The sequence below is a fragment of the Cynocephalus volans genome, chromosome 6, assembly GCF_027409185.1.
Source record: "Cynocephalus volans isolate mCynVol1 chromosome 6, mCynVol1.pri, whole genome shotgun sequence".
Lineage (NCBI taxonomy): Eukaryota > Metazoa > Chordata > Mammalia > Dermoptera > Cynocephalidae > Cynocephalus > Cynocephalus volans.
Genome location: NC_084465.1, coordinates 40537473 through 40556299, shown reverse-complemented (window position 1 = coordinate 40556299; position 18827 = coordinate 40537473). Strand labels below are relative to the sequence as shown.

Here is an 18827-nt window from a genome sequence, read left to right as displayed (position 1 = left end):
GAATTAAGGTGCAGCCAGGATTGGGAACCACTGGTGTGCACAGTTTAATAATCTTCCTAATGCATGGTTCTGATTAGGCAGTTCATATATTTTCAATGGCAACTTTGACTTACTTATCTTGCTTTTGAGTTAGGTAGACTTCTCACCTTGGCATTCAAATATCTATACTGTGTCTTTGAGCTTTACAGTCTTATTTTCTAATGTCCCCCATAAAGTACTTGACAGTTCAGAGAGTTGGAACCTTTGCCCAAGTGTCTGCTTTTGGAATGTGTCCAGGCTGTTCTTCCATCTTTCTCCCATATGTACTTTTTGAAATCCTCAAACCTTTTAAAGACAATCCAACATGCACCTTTTTCTGTAGTGCCTTTCTTGATCTCTGAATCCTGATAAGATTTTTGTTTCTTCCTTTGAACCTCCTTAGTGCACTGGACCTCTCATAGCATGCATTTCACCTTGTGTTATAATTTGATTTTTGTTTGACTTACATTCCCAACAAGACTTTATATTTCCTTACTATTGACTTTCTCCCTGAGAACTCATAAACCCACACATCAATCTTCATCCTAGACTACCTCCTTCTCTAGGGATGCATCACACAATCCTTGACCTTTTCCTAGGTTTCTACAGAGAGTACTCTGACCTTACTTTCTATACCTTCTTTCTATCAGTTACTTGTCATTCACCTGAAGTCTGACTTGCTTCTCCAATACTCATGGGAGTCTCTTCTCTTTTGTGCTTTCCTGGCCACTTCTCCACCTCCCCTCACCCCATCCGTCTCCCTCCTACCGCACTTGTATGGATTCACTGAGTTTCATCCTAGATGATGTAACCGTTCCACATTTCTCTGTCACGGCAGATCACTTGCTGTGTAAAATTATTATTTTTTTACTATAATTTTAACAGATTATTTTTACTGTGAACATTTCTTTTTATTTAATGCTAGGCAGATAGTAGGTGCTCAAAAATATCGGTTATTGAGCCAATAAATGACATGTGCCACAGTCAACAGAGGTGTACCTCTCCCATTTCCTTAAATGATGGCAGACTTAGAATCATTTAGAAAAGTCTGTAAACTAAAAAGAAAAAAGAAAGATAAAACATGGAACATTCAATGATAATAAATGTATATATTCTTTCTTATTTAGAAAAATGTGATAAAGACAATACTGAGAAAGCTACAACTCAAGCTACCAACAGCCACTTCACACATGAAGAGATGCAAGACCAGTCCATTTGGGGAAATCCTGAAGATGGTGAACTCATCAGAAGTAAGTATTTTAAAAGAAAATTTGTAATTTGAATATTCGAGTGATTTGGGTATCGTATGCTCTCAGTTAATTGTCCCATATAATTCTGCTGCAAATTTACAAATAAGTAGAATTTATCAGAAAGTGTTTTCATTAGTATTTGAAATTATAGAGCTAAAACTAGGATGCAAATAATGTCTGTTAGCTTTCATCCATTCTTTAGGAAGCAAGAATTGTCCTGTAAATTTTGGACTCTGTTCTCAGAGAGATTTAGTCAAAACTTAGTATCTTCTTGGGCAGCAATTAAGTGGAAGTCAGGCTACTCTAAGTATATGTGGACTGTGATAGTAAAGAAGAGAAAAATGGAGCTAAAGGGCATCAAATAGGATCTTGATAATGCTATTGTGGTCCCTGTTCTTCTAGCCAAATGATTCCAAACTCTTTTTCACAATTAACATTTTGTCACTATTTGTTTGTTTGTTTTATACTCTCCTTCTTTCTAAAATTGCTCTGTAGAATATTTACAAAAGCTTTGGTGTATTTTTGTTTTACTTTAGGAATGCCCTGAAATACTGTTTATCTTTTGGATGCTGTTCTGAATCTGATTCCATGTCAGGTTCTACTCTCGACCTTCCAGAGCTTATGTTCTTGTCATGATGAATTTGCTACATAATGAGTTATCTATGTAGCCAACATGTAGGTGAAAAGGCCACACTTGGAAGAACATAAAAATAAATCTTTTGAAATTCTCATTCATGGTAACTACATTACCATTTCTCTTTCTCTGTTTTCCTAGAGCAGACAGAGAAGAATTCATTTCTAGGAATCAAGTGTGGTCGTTGCTGTTTTTAATTTATTTCTTTAGGACAACTTCATAATAAAAGACGCTTTCTTTTTGTTACATGTACTTTAGAACTTGGAACATTCCTTACCTTTCTAGAATGCCCAGTATCTGACCATAACTGAAAACCAAACAGATATAGCAGGAAAAAAACAAGAGGATAAAGACCAACTTAGCAGAAAATAAACAATAATGATAAAACCACTATTGAAGGAAATTTCCTGTTTTAAACAAATGCTCCAACAATGAATGTTTTAGTTTAATTTTAGAACCATTTTGGTTTTTGTACACTTTGGTCTTGGAGAAGGGAGTAGGAAGGAAGGAAATGAGACTCAGAAATTAGTGACGAGCAGGATTTATATAGCTTTCTCCTAGAATCGAATAAACATTATTTCAAGTAAACATTTATCCCAAAATATATATTTGTTGTCTTTTATCTAATGTTGACTCTGCTGTTGTGAGGCTTACCGTTTTGTGAGCTATGGGCATATTTTATGTGTGATTTCCTAGCAACCAGAGAGTGAGTGAGTGCTAGAAAAGGTCTTAGAGGCAATTTTACCTCCACTTGTTGGGAAGCATGATTGTTTACATAGATATATTTTTTTCATAATAACAGAATTTTACATGTGTGTGTGTTTCATTTAATTGATTTATTTCACTTAAATATTTTTCCTTTCCCAAGGCCTGCACCAGGAACGTGGATAAGATCTCTTAGAACGAAAAACAACAAACCCTGTTGCATAAGGATATGGAAAGTCATGTTAATATGTTAAATTTGTGCTATTTGATGAAGCTCATTTTAGTCAAAGAATTCATACTGCTATAAAAAAAATGGATTTAAAAGGAATTACTCTCTCTATTGTCTATACTGGTTCAATGACCAGTGATTGAAAATATTACAAATTGCATGACTTTATTGAGATAATGATGCAACCTGTGCCATGGGACACAGGAGCATTTGGGAACAACTGTCTAGTTTCCTACTACTGTGCACTGAAGGAATGCACAGAGAGAGAGAGAGAGAGAGAGAGAGAGAGAGAGAGAGAGAGAGAGAGAGAGATTTACAGCCCCCTCTCCCCCTCTGAGAGTGCTGCTAGGAAAACTGACAGACAAATGGATATACAAAAGCTAATGGCGAAAGGCAGTAATGCCACTCCTGCCAAAAGCATAAGCTGGCAAGTGTTTCTGAATATTTGTGGGTGACATCTGATCCTGAATTCTGATTAGAAATTTCAAAAATTCTATTTTTGTTATTTTTCTGGTCACACTTTTCTGGACAAAAGCTACTTATTTGGATCTACAGAAAACAAGTTGATATCTGGATTTGCAGAAGTAGAGCATTTTTTATCATCTTTATAACTGTCTCCATTCTGGACAGCATTTCAAAGTTTGGATTCTGCTATTCCAACTCCCTGATACTAAACTCTGTATAGCTGCCTGATATTTCTCTTTGGTCTCCATAAAGTTGTTAGCAGCTCTGCATAATTTAATGTCTGTCTCTCTTAACCTTGAAGTTAGGGAGATGTGTGTTTTCCTATTTTTCCTCTTGCTTCAGCATCAAGCCCATTTTTGGGGACCCCGTAAATCTTTTGTAATAACAGTAGGCCTCTGAACAGGGAGTCTCTGGCTCAGAGCTCCATGGGGGAGGAGGAGAGCATCTGTGGTGAGTCAGGACTGGGCTGGCTCCCGATCCAGGAGTCCTGTGTGGCTCCCTGAGCACCGTGGAAGAGGCAGACAGCTGGCTCTCATGGAATTGATGCTACTCTTCCCACCGTACTGCGAAGTTGGCTAGATGGAGGGATTATCAGAAAAATGAGGCTGGCTGGGGTGTGGGAACATTCTCGAATGCACAACCCACTCTTTTTTCCAAGCTTCCATGGGATGGCTCAGCTGCATAGCAAGAAGTGGAGGAGGGTGACTCTGTTAAACAGGACTTCTTTTTCTTTATCTGTTCTTGGGAGTGGTTAGTGAGGGCTGGCAGCTCACATCTGCATTGTCCTGGATGCCTCCTGCCTTCTGGGTTGGACATTTAAAGTGTAATTTATAGGGGACCGTTAGCTGTCAGTGTGATGAGGCTGTTTTTACTTTGCTGAGAATAACTGAGCTCTGGAAAGTGCAGGGAGTGGCTGCTTTGGAAATTGTATTCTAATTAAAGGGTGTATTCTTGGGCCTCATAAACGAGATCCAAGCTGAGAATAATTTCCAAATTATTCTGTGAACTCTCACCCTGACTCCAGTAGACCACCCACTGGTGGCTCACGCTTCACACCCCGTGCAGAAGTTTGCACTTTTGTCTGCTTCCCTGGTCCTTCTAGAAAACATTGCAGGTGGCAGACCTAGGGTACTGTGGTCTTTCAGGGCTTGGGTTTCCCTTGAGTTGCTAACTTAGTAGAGAGAATTCTTTTTGGAAGTAATAAATAAAAGAGAAGAAATCCGTATGGAATCAAACATTTAGAATAAATAGGCTGCGCACAGTCTGGTCAAGGAATGAGCACTGTGATTCTCTTTCTTATGAAATTTAAATTTAGAAAGATGATTCCAGCCACTTAAGTTTAAAAAAAAAAAAAATCTAAATCAAATTCGTAAAGAAATAAAAACAATGGAGGTTTTGTGAGGAAATTTTATAATTGGAAAGTGCCTTTATTTTATGATTTTTTAAAATTCTCTTTACAGTTTAAAAGGCTTTTATATTCTGATAAAATATTTGAGTGTATAATTTAATTTCTGGAATGGGGCTTAAATTTTGGAGTTTATAAGAGTGCCTTTTTATGAGAGCACCAGCGAAGACTGGTTTTTCCCCTCGAATTAGTGTATATGGTATAGTATATAATTTGGAGCTCTGCCTTGTGTTAATAATCACTATGTCTCTGACTTATAGTAAAATAAATGTTGCAGCGAAGTGACATCCTTAATATTAATTTTTCTATTTAACCCATGATATGCATAAACTGATAATGGGCAATAGACAACATTTCATGTTTTAATTAGACTAGAAAAGGAGAAGAAGTAACATTTTGATCTCAGTCTTTGAGGGGATTTCTAAGGTAGAAAGGAACGTGTGTGTGTATGTGTGTTCATTCCTGTGCTTACACTCAGTCATGTGTAATATTTTCTTTTAATTTAGGTCACATTTTACTCTTCCAATTATTTCCTATAGTGAGCTTACATTTTTCTTTGTTACTCTTTATAAAATGCCTCAGGTCTCTATCTCAGATTTTTCTAGGTCTTTCTGAAAATTCTTATTACTTAACTTTATTCTTGGACATTGCTTTTACATCAACGTCTTCTAATTCTAAATGCCATTAGTTAACTCCAGAAATTTTTCTTAGCTTCCCTTCTGAAATAAATTTCCCATTAAGTTAAACTATTTTGCTCAGCTAATTCTCTCCTTTGTGATTTCGTAGAATTCCCATGATCTGAAGCAAAGTTAGAATGCTCTACTTAAATGGTAATCCCCCATTCTATTTAACCCATTTATTCATTTTGAAGAGTTTTTAGCTCCCACAATAGTAAGCACTTAATTGGCAGTAGAATGCAAGCCCTTCTCTGATGCATGCTTGCCCACCCTTGTGGAGCTGCAGTATCACGCCATTTCTCTCATTCTACTACTTGAAGCCTTCCTTTTGGCATCATCTGAATTTCCTCTCAACATCAACAGGCTCTGTCATTAGGAACTCTATTATTTCTTTTCCTAGCCTTTGTCAACTTACCTCTGATCACCCCTTAATAAAGGCCACCATTTCATCACTTTAGGGAATGCCTCCTTTATGTAAAACACTGAAAGAACAGCAGATATTCAGGTGTGCTATTTATATAATTAGAACATTGCTTACTTTGATGGTAAGGAAAGAGTGTCGAGAGGTTTGGATTTAAATTTCTTTCAGGGCTGTCCTATTTAACGCGTGTTTCAGTATTATTTGATTTCTTTTGAATTTACTTTGTTTAAAAAGAGGCCATAAACAAGCCCCCAGATAAGTACCACCCAGTTAAGACTAGGGGGCATAGCTTTCATGCTGTGTTACATCTAGGATTTTTTTTCCTTAATATTTCATGCTCATTTCATGTTTGGGAGCATGTACTGGGAGCAAGTCCTTCTGACCTTTGCCTTGCTCAGTGTCTTTTCCTCCCCCATTTGGCTCCCAGAAGAATTCTCTGTTTTTCCATATGCTAACCAAATGGTTATGTGGCTGTAGTCAGATGCTTTGATTATTGTTCTAGAGAGGAATCTTTAGCCATCAGTTATTCCAAAATCAAACTAATTGTTTGGTTTCAGGATAGGTTGGATAATCGTGAGTCATTTTTGATGGGTTACTGTATTTATCTTACTGGTATATGGCAACCATTAGGTGGTGTTCTAGAATGGAGATCAAGCTCCCTGACGCACTTCTTCCTCGGGGTGCATGTTCCATGCTTATCTGGGTTTTGCCCAGAATCCGGGGAGAACCATTGGTGCCATGTTTTTCTTTTTTTCTTTTTCTTTTTTTTTGAGCATCTTAAATTCAGGGGCCAGGAAGCCAATGGAAACAAACTGCCAGGTTCAGATCCTGATCGCCTCATTCCTAGTGGTGTTGGGCAAGTCACCTAACCTCTGTGAGCTCTAATTCCTCATTTTTAAAATGGAGGTGCTAACACTATAATACCCCATTATGTTATTTTGAGAATTGTACAAGAAAATGCAAATTACAATCGTAATTAGCACAGAGCTAAATGAGTAAATGCTTAATGAATTTATCCATTTTCGTTATTATTATCCTTGAGCCCAAGTATCAGTTTTAAGGCCTTGCTTATCTTATTCGTCATGGCTCCATTGGGTTACGTGCCTAGACAGGCAGGATGCACAGACCACGTCTTTCTGAGACCCTTGATATTCATGTGCATGACAATAATGAACACATTGGATGCTACATGGATTATGCTTAATAAATGTGTGATGACTTAAGTGTATTGAATTAGCGAGAGGAAGGAAGAGATGCTTTACTCATCTTGCTTCTATCATTTCAGACTTTAAGGTCATGTGATGAATATTCTAAATGACTACGTTTTTTCTTATATTCCTTCTAGCCCGTTTTTTACTCCTAAGCCACACATTGTTTATTTGTGTCAAGTTCCATGTACTATAGATGACTCTCATGATATTAAAGCAATCAGTCTTAAATTTGATTACTGTTCACTGATAAGGCTACTATGAAGAGTTTACGGTGAAGTTTTTGTGGCAGTGCTCTTCATTACATTATTTTCTGTGGTCATGGGTAAGAATGACACTTTATTTTGGCCTTTTTTTGTCCTCATTTCCTTTTTTTTTTTTTTTTTTGTTTGCCTGCCTATAAGAAAAAAATTTGAGCCTACTTTAGTTTTTTCCCTCCCTTTTTCATCCCTCCCTTGCTCACTCTCTACTTTTCTTCCCTGCTTTCTTCTCTCTCTCCCATCCTTTCTTCTCTTCCCCCTCTTCTCCTCTCTCCCCCTTTTCCCTTCTTTCCCATATCTATCTCTGGCTTTCTAATAGATATGTGTAATCCTACTGCATACATAGCTGTTATTCATCTGTATAGATGCATGTATAATGAAGTTCATTATTGTTTAGAGGTTGTTATTGGTAATGAATTTCTTCTCATATTTACCTCTGCTTGTCTGGATTTATAAACTTGAATTTTCTTGTGGATTTTAATTGGTTGTGAAGTGACAAGTTGTATACAAACTAACTTGCAGAATGTAAAAGAGAAAGAGACTGCTTTGCAACTTACAGAAGAAGATGTTTCTATATATACCTCTTTGTCTTTTCCCCATACAGAAGCTTTTTCTTTTTTTTTTCTAGATCTTTTCCATAATGCCTAGGTAAGCCATCAGATTTGTTTTTGTGAAGATTGTATAAGAATATTTTTAAAGTGCTTTGTATATGGTTTAGCACAATGTATGTTGCTGTTATTGTTGTTCTTATCACTACTATTAATATTATCGTTCTATTGCTTTACCATTCACTCTTGTCATATACCATGACATTTGATTTTTAATCTATATCATACTTCTTTTTGGCCAAAGGGTTTCATTTTTTTCCTGATCTTCCTAAACTCTTTTGGTCTTTATAGGGAAAAATGAAATGGATTTGATGTGCAAGTGGTGGACAAGGGCTCAGTGAGGGAACCAGATTTATTCCTTTCCCATTTCGAAGTTCTTTGAACCTCAGGGAGGAGCAGAGGTGAACTAGCTTACAGATTGTCCTGAAAATGCTAACCACTGAAGAAATAAATAACATTTAATGATCAAGACCACAAATGCTGTGGTCTAGATAATTTTAGTCTTCAAACCTCAAACTTCCTGGATCTGAACACTCTCTGAAATTACACATAAATTATATTTTGTAGCTTGTTGTTATATTGGACTTTCAGGATTAGGAGTCAAAATATAATTGAAAACTGAATAAAATCAACACATTAAAATTGAGCACTTACAGTTTATCTACACTGTGCTATGTTGGAGATTCAGTGATGAACAACACAGATATGGTCTCTGCATTCAAAGTTTACAATCTTGTGGGAGAGACAGACAATTTATCTTGAAATTGTAGTGCGTAATGAGTATTCCAGTGGGAAGTGCAGGCTGCAGTATGTTCATGGGGGAGAAGCCCAAATGCTTACATGGAGATGGGGTCAGAGTGAGTTTCCTGGAGGAAGTGTCTGTGATGATACTGAAAGGAGTTAGCCAACTGAAACAGGGCATAGAGGAGGTGAGGTTGGAGTGTTCCGAGCCCAAAGCACAACACACCTACCAGTCTAGAGGTAAGAGAGGGCATGGCCAGCTTGAGGACAGTTGGAGAAATTTTGTGTCAGCTGAGATGTAATATGTTAGAAGAAGGGTGGAGAGAGATGAGAGCAAAAGAATCTGTTAAAGGGTTAAGGGAAGATGGAAGGGATTGAAGGCATTAATGACCTCATCGTGTTTGTATTTTAATTTGGCTATATTTTAGGATGATTCTTCTTGCAATAGTTAGAAAAGAATAAGAATGGGAAGAACTGAAGACATTGAGAAATCAATTGGAAGACTTGTATTAATCCAGTGAGAAAGGAAGGTGTCTTGGACTCGGGTAAAGGCAGGTAGAATTGCAAGGAGTTGGATTCAGCTTTTTATGGGGTGCAATCACTAAGACATATGGGGTTAAGGGGATGACATGTTCTGGGAATGAGGCCAGGGTTTTAGGTTGGACAAATGATGGTTGTGGTAAAAGGACAATGGGGCAAAGGATTTAAGGACATTGTTCAAAGAGGGTTCGAAATGATGGGCTAGGATATAAGATGGATAGGGAAGAAAGTAAAGACTCAAGGGCCTTACAAATGAGAGAAAAACAGAGGGTTTCATCGTCCATAAAGTTTCTATCGTTTAAGAAACCAAATGAAACAAAACAGATATAGATGTAGTAAGTGAATAGGAAATATGGAAAGAGAAGATGGAGCATAAGAATGGGAAATAAGAATTTAAGGTCCCAGAGGAGGTCAAGGCCCAAAGTATGGTCATGAGGACGGGTGGCTGAAATAGTTCCTCCCAAACCCAGTGTGCTAGATTTGGAAGGACTTTTGTAGGCTTCATCAAAATTGCCATATTTAGCAGGCGGTGAAGCAATCAACATATGTTCCAATCAACATATCTGGTAAGAGGCAAAGCTGGGCTTTTATGTTTGTTGAGTCTCAATCTCTCAGATTCTTCGTTGAACCTTTGTGGTTTAGGACAATGGTTCTTTGCTGCCTTGCCCTAAGTTCCATCACTTGTGGGTGAATGGAATAGTAGTTTGATATTCTCTAAGCTAAGGCTCTTGAAAAAAAAAAATACAGATTGTTTGGAGCTGCGGTCTTCATTACTGTAACACTCTAAAAGGTCTTCTCCATCTAATCCAATAGATAGCCAACACTGGGATTAAAAAAAAAAGATAGATGTCAGTATGTGTGTGTGTTTACATATATACATATATACCTATATGTATAGGAAGGACAAATAATATCAAATTATATGTGTATTTTTTTTCCTTAATGCAAGTTATAAATTCGTCTCTTCACAGTTGTTATATCTAGGGAGTTATATGAAACCAAGTGGGGACATATGGTGAAGAGGACTTGCACTGAATATTTAGTATACTCTCTTCTGTATTGTTGACTTTTTCCCGTGAAGTGAATTATTTTATGATGTGAAAAGCAATAATATTTTAAAAAGAAAATTCTTCCATAATAGCAAAAAAATCAGGGTGAGGGCCCACCTTCCCAAAGCCTCATTAGAGCCCGGTCCCCTGTAGGAGGTGGGAGATGCGTCTGGTTACAGGCAGGCCAAGAGATTCAGCTTGCTTCAGCTTCTGCAGGAGACAGGACTAGCTCCATAATTTGGGAGACGGAGGGCAGTGCAAAATGAGAATGTAGGATCTCTTGTTCAAAAACTATTAGGAATTTCAAGACAGCGACAGTCCAGCATTAAACCAAGCGTGGGGCCCTTCTGGTGCGGGGCTCTCTGAGACTATCCAGGTCGCATGCGCACAAGGCTGGGCCTGGCTGGAGGCATTGAAGTGTGGGGCTTCGGTTCTGGTAAACATAAAATAATACTCTCTACCTATTTTTATATATTTTTTTCTCAGTAAGTCCCTGAATTTCATGAATGGGGGAGTTTTTCTGGGCTTGAGCAAATCAGTTGGTGTGTTAGTCACAAACATGAGTAGCTCGTACAGCTCCGTGGAACAACTGCCACTGGCAAACTCTATAAGGCAGAGGTTCTCAGCTTACATCCAGCCTTATCTACAGAAGGGGTGAGACCTGCCTCCAGCTTTAGCTGAGGCTTCGTACAGAGGGTGAGGGGTGTCTCAGAATGAAGGGGGTTGGTAGAAATCCCTCTCTGCCGCTTTCAGGAGCTCTGTTTCCTCTTCTCAGAAAAGCTGAGAGTCAGTACTGTAACCTGGCCCATGTTTCCTTCAACTAGTCCTTCAGGAGTTGGCAATAAATCCATGTTCCACAGTTCTCCATCAAAAGCTGGATTCTTCCCAGGTCCCTGGGTTCTGCAGCAAGATACACAAAAGTCAGGGGAAATCTCTTTTAAAATGCTCAGATGCTGGTATCTGATGGTGAAAATTACATTAAATAAACCACAGAAGAGAACGGGGTGGAGAGATTTATTCTGATTTGGAACGTTATTTAATTAAATGTTTTTTCCAAGGTTCCTGAGAACTTGTGAGAACTTGGATTGGAAAATTAAAGGGGAAAAAAAAAATTCCCACCACATCAAATTACCACGAATAATTGATTCATGCCAGTGTGACCATCAGCAGACCATACGTCTCAACTTCGGAGGCTGCCCAACATTCCTTGTCTTTATGAAAAGAAATTAATGTATCATTTATGTGGAGGCCTGTCTTTGCAGGTTATCTTCACAATATTCCTTCAGCATTACAAAGGTGCTGTCATCGTCACGAAGGTGAGTGATAATGTAGGCAGCGGTGGCAGCAACAACACACCCAATGAATGGTGTGGTTATGAGTAATTATCATTTTCCTCCTATTGCTTGTGGGTTAGCTTCTTATTACTGCACGTCAGTCATATCCAGTATATTCTTAAAAGTCTTACCAAATAGTTCTGTGTACTACTGAAAATGTAAAATGATATTTCTTACAAATTTAGGTTTTCAATATTTCAGCCAGTTCAAGGTAGTTGATTTTTGGTCTGGCTTTATATATTTTAAAGAAACAGCACAAAAGCCATTCAGTATTATTTTACTTAAATGTACATAACTTGCCTTTTAATTTTTTTAATAAAATGATTTCTTTTAAATTTATTAAATTTCAACGATTATAGGCCAATGCAATAAAAAATATATTTCATAAAAATCTTTTTTATAGAGGATTCGAGTAATTCTGATTTTTGCAATAGAGTCCAAATTTGTTTGGACTAATTCAAGGCAGGGGAAACAGTTTCAGGCTACAAGATCTTCTGATTATTTCAACATCAAATTTGAGTCTAGTTGCTAATCTGGTACCTGAACAAGTTGATGTGAAGAAATGTTGATAGTGCATTAATTCTCAGGTGACACTGAAAAACAATGGCAGAACCTTAAATCAGTTAAAGTCATTGCATGAAGCCATTTGAGTGTGACATGGCTACGACTCTATCCAGGTCTTCTGGTCTGCTTTCTAGCTTAACCTGTGTGATCCCTAACTAGTATGATATTTGACCTTCTAAATGAAGACTTTCCACAGTTTTACTGATGTAGAGCTTCTTTTCATTTCTTTGAATTAATGTTGATTCTTCTTTAGCTCTAATGACCTTATCTATTTAACTTTAGTTGCCTTCCACATATGGACACACTTTGGACCTTATTATCACTGAGATCCGCTCCATTGTAAGATTTTGAAGTCAGAAATTTAGTTTCTCGTTTCTCCCTGCTCTTTACCTTAATAATAATTATGCCTAATCTGCTAACTGTGTCTTTTTCTTCCAAAGTATCTCATCTCCTTCTTAATATCAACTGATATTAAGACTTTTTTCATGGACAACTGGAACTTGCAAATAGTCATTATCTCCCTAAATTCCATGACTTTGTGTCACATCTACCATGCTTATACTGAAACTATGGTAACAGACCACACCATCAGTCTTCTTACTTCAGGTTCCAAGGGCTGTGGATCATAGAAGAAAAGTGTTTTGTAGTGGAAGGATTAGTTCTAGTATAGACGTGTGTTTTCTAATCTCAGTTGATAGGTCACTGCTTCTCAATTTTTAGTTGATTTCCATTTTTGGTTCATTCTTGCCTTTTGATTTTATGACACCTACTGTTCTATAAAGACTCAGATTATATTGTAGTTCATCATTGGGTCATTTTAGGTTATATTTAAATACCAGTTGCTGGTATTCAAACCCAGTTCTAGTCAATGTGGCTGATTCCTCAGCCCATCTTGGCTACTAAAATGGTCCTTTGGTACTGATAGGTCACTTTTCTCAATTAGTCATGTGGCCTCTTCTCAGTCCTTATTCTAACTGTAGCATTCAACAGACCATATCCTCCTTTTCTGCTGCTCTTCCCGCACTTTCTGTGTCTAGTTAAACTGGCTTCCTTTCAGTCTCTCAGAGGCCTTTGGGTTTAGTATACCAGGTCTTCCTTCAGGCTTAATTGTCACTTCTGAAGAGAGGCCTTCCCAGACCTACCCATCTAAAATAATCTAAATTGCTTTTTCCTATCTCTTACAGCACCTTTCCTTTTTAGCCTTTGCTACAATTTGTAGTTTATTTGTGCAATTGCATGGCTAATGTCTGCTGGCTCCAAGTTGCATCCCCAGCAATTAGCATAATTAGACCACCACAAACTTTCAGTAAATGATAATTCCAGGACCACAATTAACTTTTAGTAAACGATTTTGGATGATTGATTCTAGGAATAAAATAAATTTTGCTCCCCCCCACACTTCCTGTCGTGAACTTTTGCCATAGCCAAAAGTTACTTGCTCTTCTCGCTGCATGTCTAGTGTTTTCCTTCTCCCATACTTCACTCATGTGACCTGTCTCCTGACATCTTCAGCTCAGCAAGCAAGGCCTTGTGTGATTTCCCCCTCCTCTGGACTTGCAATGTTTATCTTCATTTCTTCTAAAAGAAACACTAATTTCATAATTGTAGCACATGTTTTCATGACCCTCTTCTCCATCACTGGACTGAAGGCTTCTTAAAGGCAGTATTGGGGTCTTATTCAGCTTTGTAGCCCTCACAGTGGTTAGCTCAGGGCTATGCACAGAGTTTACTTCCAATACCTCTATGCTTATTTTTGAATAAATGAAAGTCTTTACCTTTTGACTACATTTAGCTTCTCTGTAGGAGACTGACAGCTTTGAATTAGTTAAGCTGTAGGAATTTGTCTTAAAATGTTAATTGACTATCTTTGCTTCTTTTAAGGAGCTAATTTTCTCAGTCTACAGTTCATGCATATTAAAGGATTTTTTTTTTATTAGGAATATTAACAATGTTATTACTACAGCTTTTTATAGTTGATGAAGTTTTTCATATTGATGATCTAACTTGGCCTATCAGCAATTCTATCAGACTGGTGGGATAAGTATTATTATCTATAGATAAGACTGAGCTCAGGAAAGTCAAGCAGCTTGCCTAGGGCTACACAGCTAATATTCTGGTTTCCAGCACACAGCTGTTAACCCTAGAATGAGTCTCAAATGGGGGTGGAGTGCAGGCAATAGTAGGGATTTTGTGATGTTTGTGGTCCTCTAGAGGTTGCATTAAAATCACAGAGGAAGGGGCATTTTTTTCCATATTATAATCTTATTCTAAGCCCCAAGTTCTAGTCCACTTTCTTGGTTGAAAATTACTGCTGTATTTTGCCACTGTTACTAATGAGACTCTATTCTACTTTTGTGTTGGGTTAGAAAACAGTTGGAGAAATTACAATACACTCTTTCAGAATTTTTTCTTTGTTGTTGTGATAAATTCAAGACAATTCCTGGGCTGACTATATAGTTGACATTTTAGAAAGTGGCTTCTTTAGTTTTCAGAGCTATTTACTCATTGCCTTCGGGAGAACTTGGTCTCATTCCAAGGGATGGATAAAGAGTCCTCGCATCTGCTATTCTTTTGGTAATGTGAAGATACACATTTTCTTCTGCAGCAAGAAGAAATCTTGATCACTAAAGCTAAAGATACAGGGTGGGGCAGGAATATGATTCTGTAGTCATGTCCCTTTGTGCAAAGCAGTGAGTCTCACTCTTCACATTAGTTTGAAAGAATATTGATGTCCAGCCCCACTCCAGACCAATTAACTCAGAATCATTTGGGCATAGGGTCTAGGTATTTATCTGTAAGGTCCCCAGTTAATTCTGATGGGCAGCACAGATGGAGAACCAATAAGGTTTTTGATCAAATATATTGCCCTAGAGCAGTTAAGTTTGTAAAATGAGCAGAATATTAGTCATTTATTTGAATATTTTTGTTGTTGTTGGAAAGTGGATTCTTATAGTTATGACTGATAACCCGTAGGAACTGTTAGGTATGGCTGCCTGTTTGGGAGGGCCCCTGTACTGGCTTCTTCTTTTAGTGCTTAGACTTTTTGGGAAGTTGTTTTCTCAACATCAAGAGATGTTAACATTGTTCAGAATGTGTTTTTTACTTTTAGTTTCACTGTGGAGCACTTTAATCTAAGTTTTATAATATTGGAAAAGAACTATTATAATTTGTACATGTAGCTTCAAAATCCTTTTAATGTAGTCATAAGGAATTATTTGATTATTTTAGGATTCTTGATGGGTTAAACCAAAATTTAGGTTTCTGTTATATATGAGTAAAATTTTTAAGGATGAAACTCTTTTTACTATTTTTATGAAGACAAATACCGAGTTCTTTCATCTTCCTTTAGTTGATTGGAGCCCTGAATTGGAGTAAGCTGTCCCTTTCAGTTACAAATTTCTGCATATTGAGCCTTCCAATTAAGTGTTTGTAGATATATTGGAAAGAATATCTCCCTAACTATTATAGCTAGAGTTTCTTAGAGTAAAGCAAAGTGTCTTATAATAGAGATACAGTTTACTTAAGAGTCATATTAATAAGTAAAAAAAAGATCAGCTTTTTTAATAATATATGAATTCATATGATACCAGTGGTATCTAGGCATAAGGGACAATACATAATTAGGTTCAATTCCCTTTGAGAGAGAGATGTGGATGTTAAAATAAATTGCTGATGAAGCATATACTTTGGAGAACAGTGTATTTCAAAACTTTGTGCAATATCAGCTATTTCTTTCAATGGTATGGAAATATAGCTTAAGACTGAGAAGATTTATTAGGGGCAGTTTTAAACCATTCTTACTGTATAAAAGTTCATAGTTTGTTCATTTAGGAGTAGTTACTAAAACAAGGAAAATAGCAAATGTTTATAGGCCTGCTGGGAAAACATTACTCCTATGCAAATTCTGGCACCATTGTTTGTAGCAAATAAACCAATAATAATCATTTTCTTGTATAAAAATAATCTGCATCACAATATTTAAGCATTTAATAGGGCTTAGTCATTTAGTTATTAAGAATTGCTCTTTTATAAAACACTTAATATTGGGCCTAGTCCAGAAAAATTAGTACTCACAGAGTAAAAAGATTTAGAGTTTAGTGAGAGAAGGTGGAACAGAACTTGGAATAAGTTGATTTTATGAAGTAAAAGTGAAGGAACTGCATCTGTGGAGGAAACTACTTTGCTATCAGGAATAAATATTCTAAACTAAACTGTTCTTGCATAGTGGAATAGCTAATCACTCTCACCTTGAGGCAGTTACTTCCTTCCCAGGTTCAGTTTTGCTATGGAAACTCATTCGGCTACAATCTGCACAGTATATGTAGTATAAGACCGTTTGCAAGCACAGTTTACCATTTCCTCCTGATTTTTTTGAGACACACAAACAAAATATTGTCCATTCTCATTTTTTGCACAGCACTTTGAAATCTGTACTTTGAAATTGGTGCAGGTTATCATCGTTATCTTAAATATGTTCAAAACTTTTCTTCCTGAGAAATGGAGCCCACTGCTCAGCCGAGAATGCATCACTCTTCAGTCATCATCTTTCTCAGGTTTGCTTATTTTGCTAAACATTGGGTTCATCATCAGTTCCCTGTCCTCATTAAGCCTAAAGAAAATGAGGGGTTTGTTTATAACACTCACTGGGAAGAAGTCTTTAATTTAGTTTCTTTCCTGATGACATCTACATTGTTAAAGTAAAAATATTTCAACGGTACAGTTCACAGAGTACATACTTAACATGTAAAAAGCAAAAATGTGTGGGAGTGTTCATTTTCTGCATTTAATTTTTTTTTTTTTCACTAAAAACAAACAAACAAAGCCCAACCACCACTTCTTGGGTCTAAAAAACAAAATTGGATAACTAAGCTCTCAGAGTCAGGATCTTTAGCTCTGGCGTGGCCGAGTAGGTGCAATTACAGCTTGGTCAGTAATAATGACAGATTTTATTGTCCATTTTAGTGTATGAAACACTAAATTACAGTGAATTGAAAAATGGGTAGTTTATAGTCCTAGAATAGCATTTCTCAGGGGCAAAGACAACGTTCAATTGTTTGGGGATGGTTTTATTCTTCTCCCTCTTAATTGAAGGTACAGTATTGTTTTTTACTTCTTTGCATGTTAATACAAATGCGAAAATATTTGTGGATGGTCTCTTTGGAGGAGAGGCTCATTATCATGTGCATCTCCACCCTTCTCATATCCCTGCAATATTATTTTGGCATAAAACAGTAAAATTCAGTCCTTTGGAAAATGTCATAAAGAAGTTTTATTATTCAGAGAACTTAATTTTTCCAAGTTTTCCTACGGGCTGCTTCAACTTAAAGAGCTTCCAGTCAGCCATGTCTGCTGCAGTCCACTCTGTCATGCCTTGGGAACTAACTGCTGAGAACTTGCATGCCGTTAATGATTATGCATGAAGACTTTGGAAGAACTGGAGGTGTCACTGACGACAGATACAAATGAAACACGGTACTTTTTTAAAATAGGAGAAGGTACACATGTGGTATAGCTTGACTCCCATATTCTAAATAGACAAAAGACAATAATAATAAAGCATCTGGAGAAAAAGCGAAAATGAAATAATGACCAAAAGCTTGACTTGTCAGCCAGCTCCAGTTTTGTTAGGAGTAAGGCTCCCAATTAGACTTGGTAAATGGTAGGTAGCACATAACACCAGGACATAGAGAAAGACTGTATGTCCTCAAGGTAGGGGAGGTGTGGAGTCCTGTGATTTGGATTCAAATTCTGACTAAAAGTCATTGGCTATGGGACATTGGGCAGGTCACTTGGTCTTTCAGCTGCACCTTCTGCATCTTTGAAATACACTTGGAAGTAATCCCTTCCTTCACTACCTCATGCAGTTGGTGAAACATGAAAATCTAAATGGAAATATGTTGTTCAGACTGTAAGTCTCTAGATGGATATTAGTTGCACAGAACGATGAGAATAACCAACACTTGGGTTAAAGGAAGAAATACAGCGAGAACCTCTTCATCAGTGCACTTTCAGACTGATCCAGAGATAGTAAGCAGAGAACCCAGAGGGAAGAGTGCAGTGTGAGCCCCTGGATCCTCTCACTGATTACCCAGGAGTTAGGGGGAAGAGTCAGTCAGCATACCACAGCCTCTTTTATCTGATCCTAAAGAAGCCCACAAAAGCCTATCACCAGGGTTTCCCACACCAAGGTGAGGAAATGAGCCACCACAGTGAATAGAGTTCTCTTTATTTAAAAATTAATTTTCAATTTTAAATATAATGAAATATCTCAATTAGATAGAAAAAAATATAAAAGAATATTACAAGCACCAAGGTACCAACCACTCATTTAACGAGTGTTCACAATTTGCTAAATTTTCTTGAGTTTTTTTGTTTGTTTATTAAGACAGAGCATGTTTTGTTCAACATGGCTGGTTGAACATATATATTCTATTCTTTTTCAAAATCCCACTTAAATGATAGCAAATTAATAATATTTTATTTAAAAAGCATACATTTAAAGAGAGAGAGAACAGACAAGGAAACAATGATGGATGAGATCTATCAAGAATTTTCTGGAAGATGGTAAGTAGATGGAGAAATCATAACTGATTTTGTAGCACTGAGAAGCCAGAACCAGTACCATGACACAACATGGTACTACCTACCCCAAAAGACAAGATTCAGCAGTACCAGGGCTCCTGGAACCTGGGATGTAATTTGGACTTGAGGAGAAGATA

The 18827-nt window shown here is 37.2% G+C and overlaps 1 protein-coding gene across 1 annotated transcript in view; it reads left to right on the top strand.

The window, feature by feature from the left end:
* Positions 1-18827, top strand: part of MDFIC (MyoD family inhibitor domain containing) — a 91784-nt gene that overhangs the window by 20108 nt on the left and 52849 nt on the right. Inside the window, 1 exon segment of the mRNA XM_063101037.1 lies at positions 1146-1268. Within this exon segment, the coding sequence (XP_062957107.1) occupies positions 1146-1268 (123 nt within the window).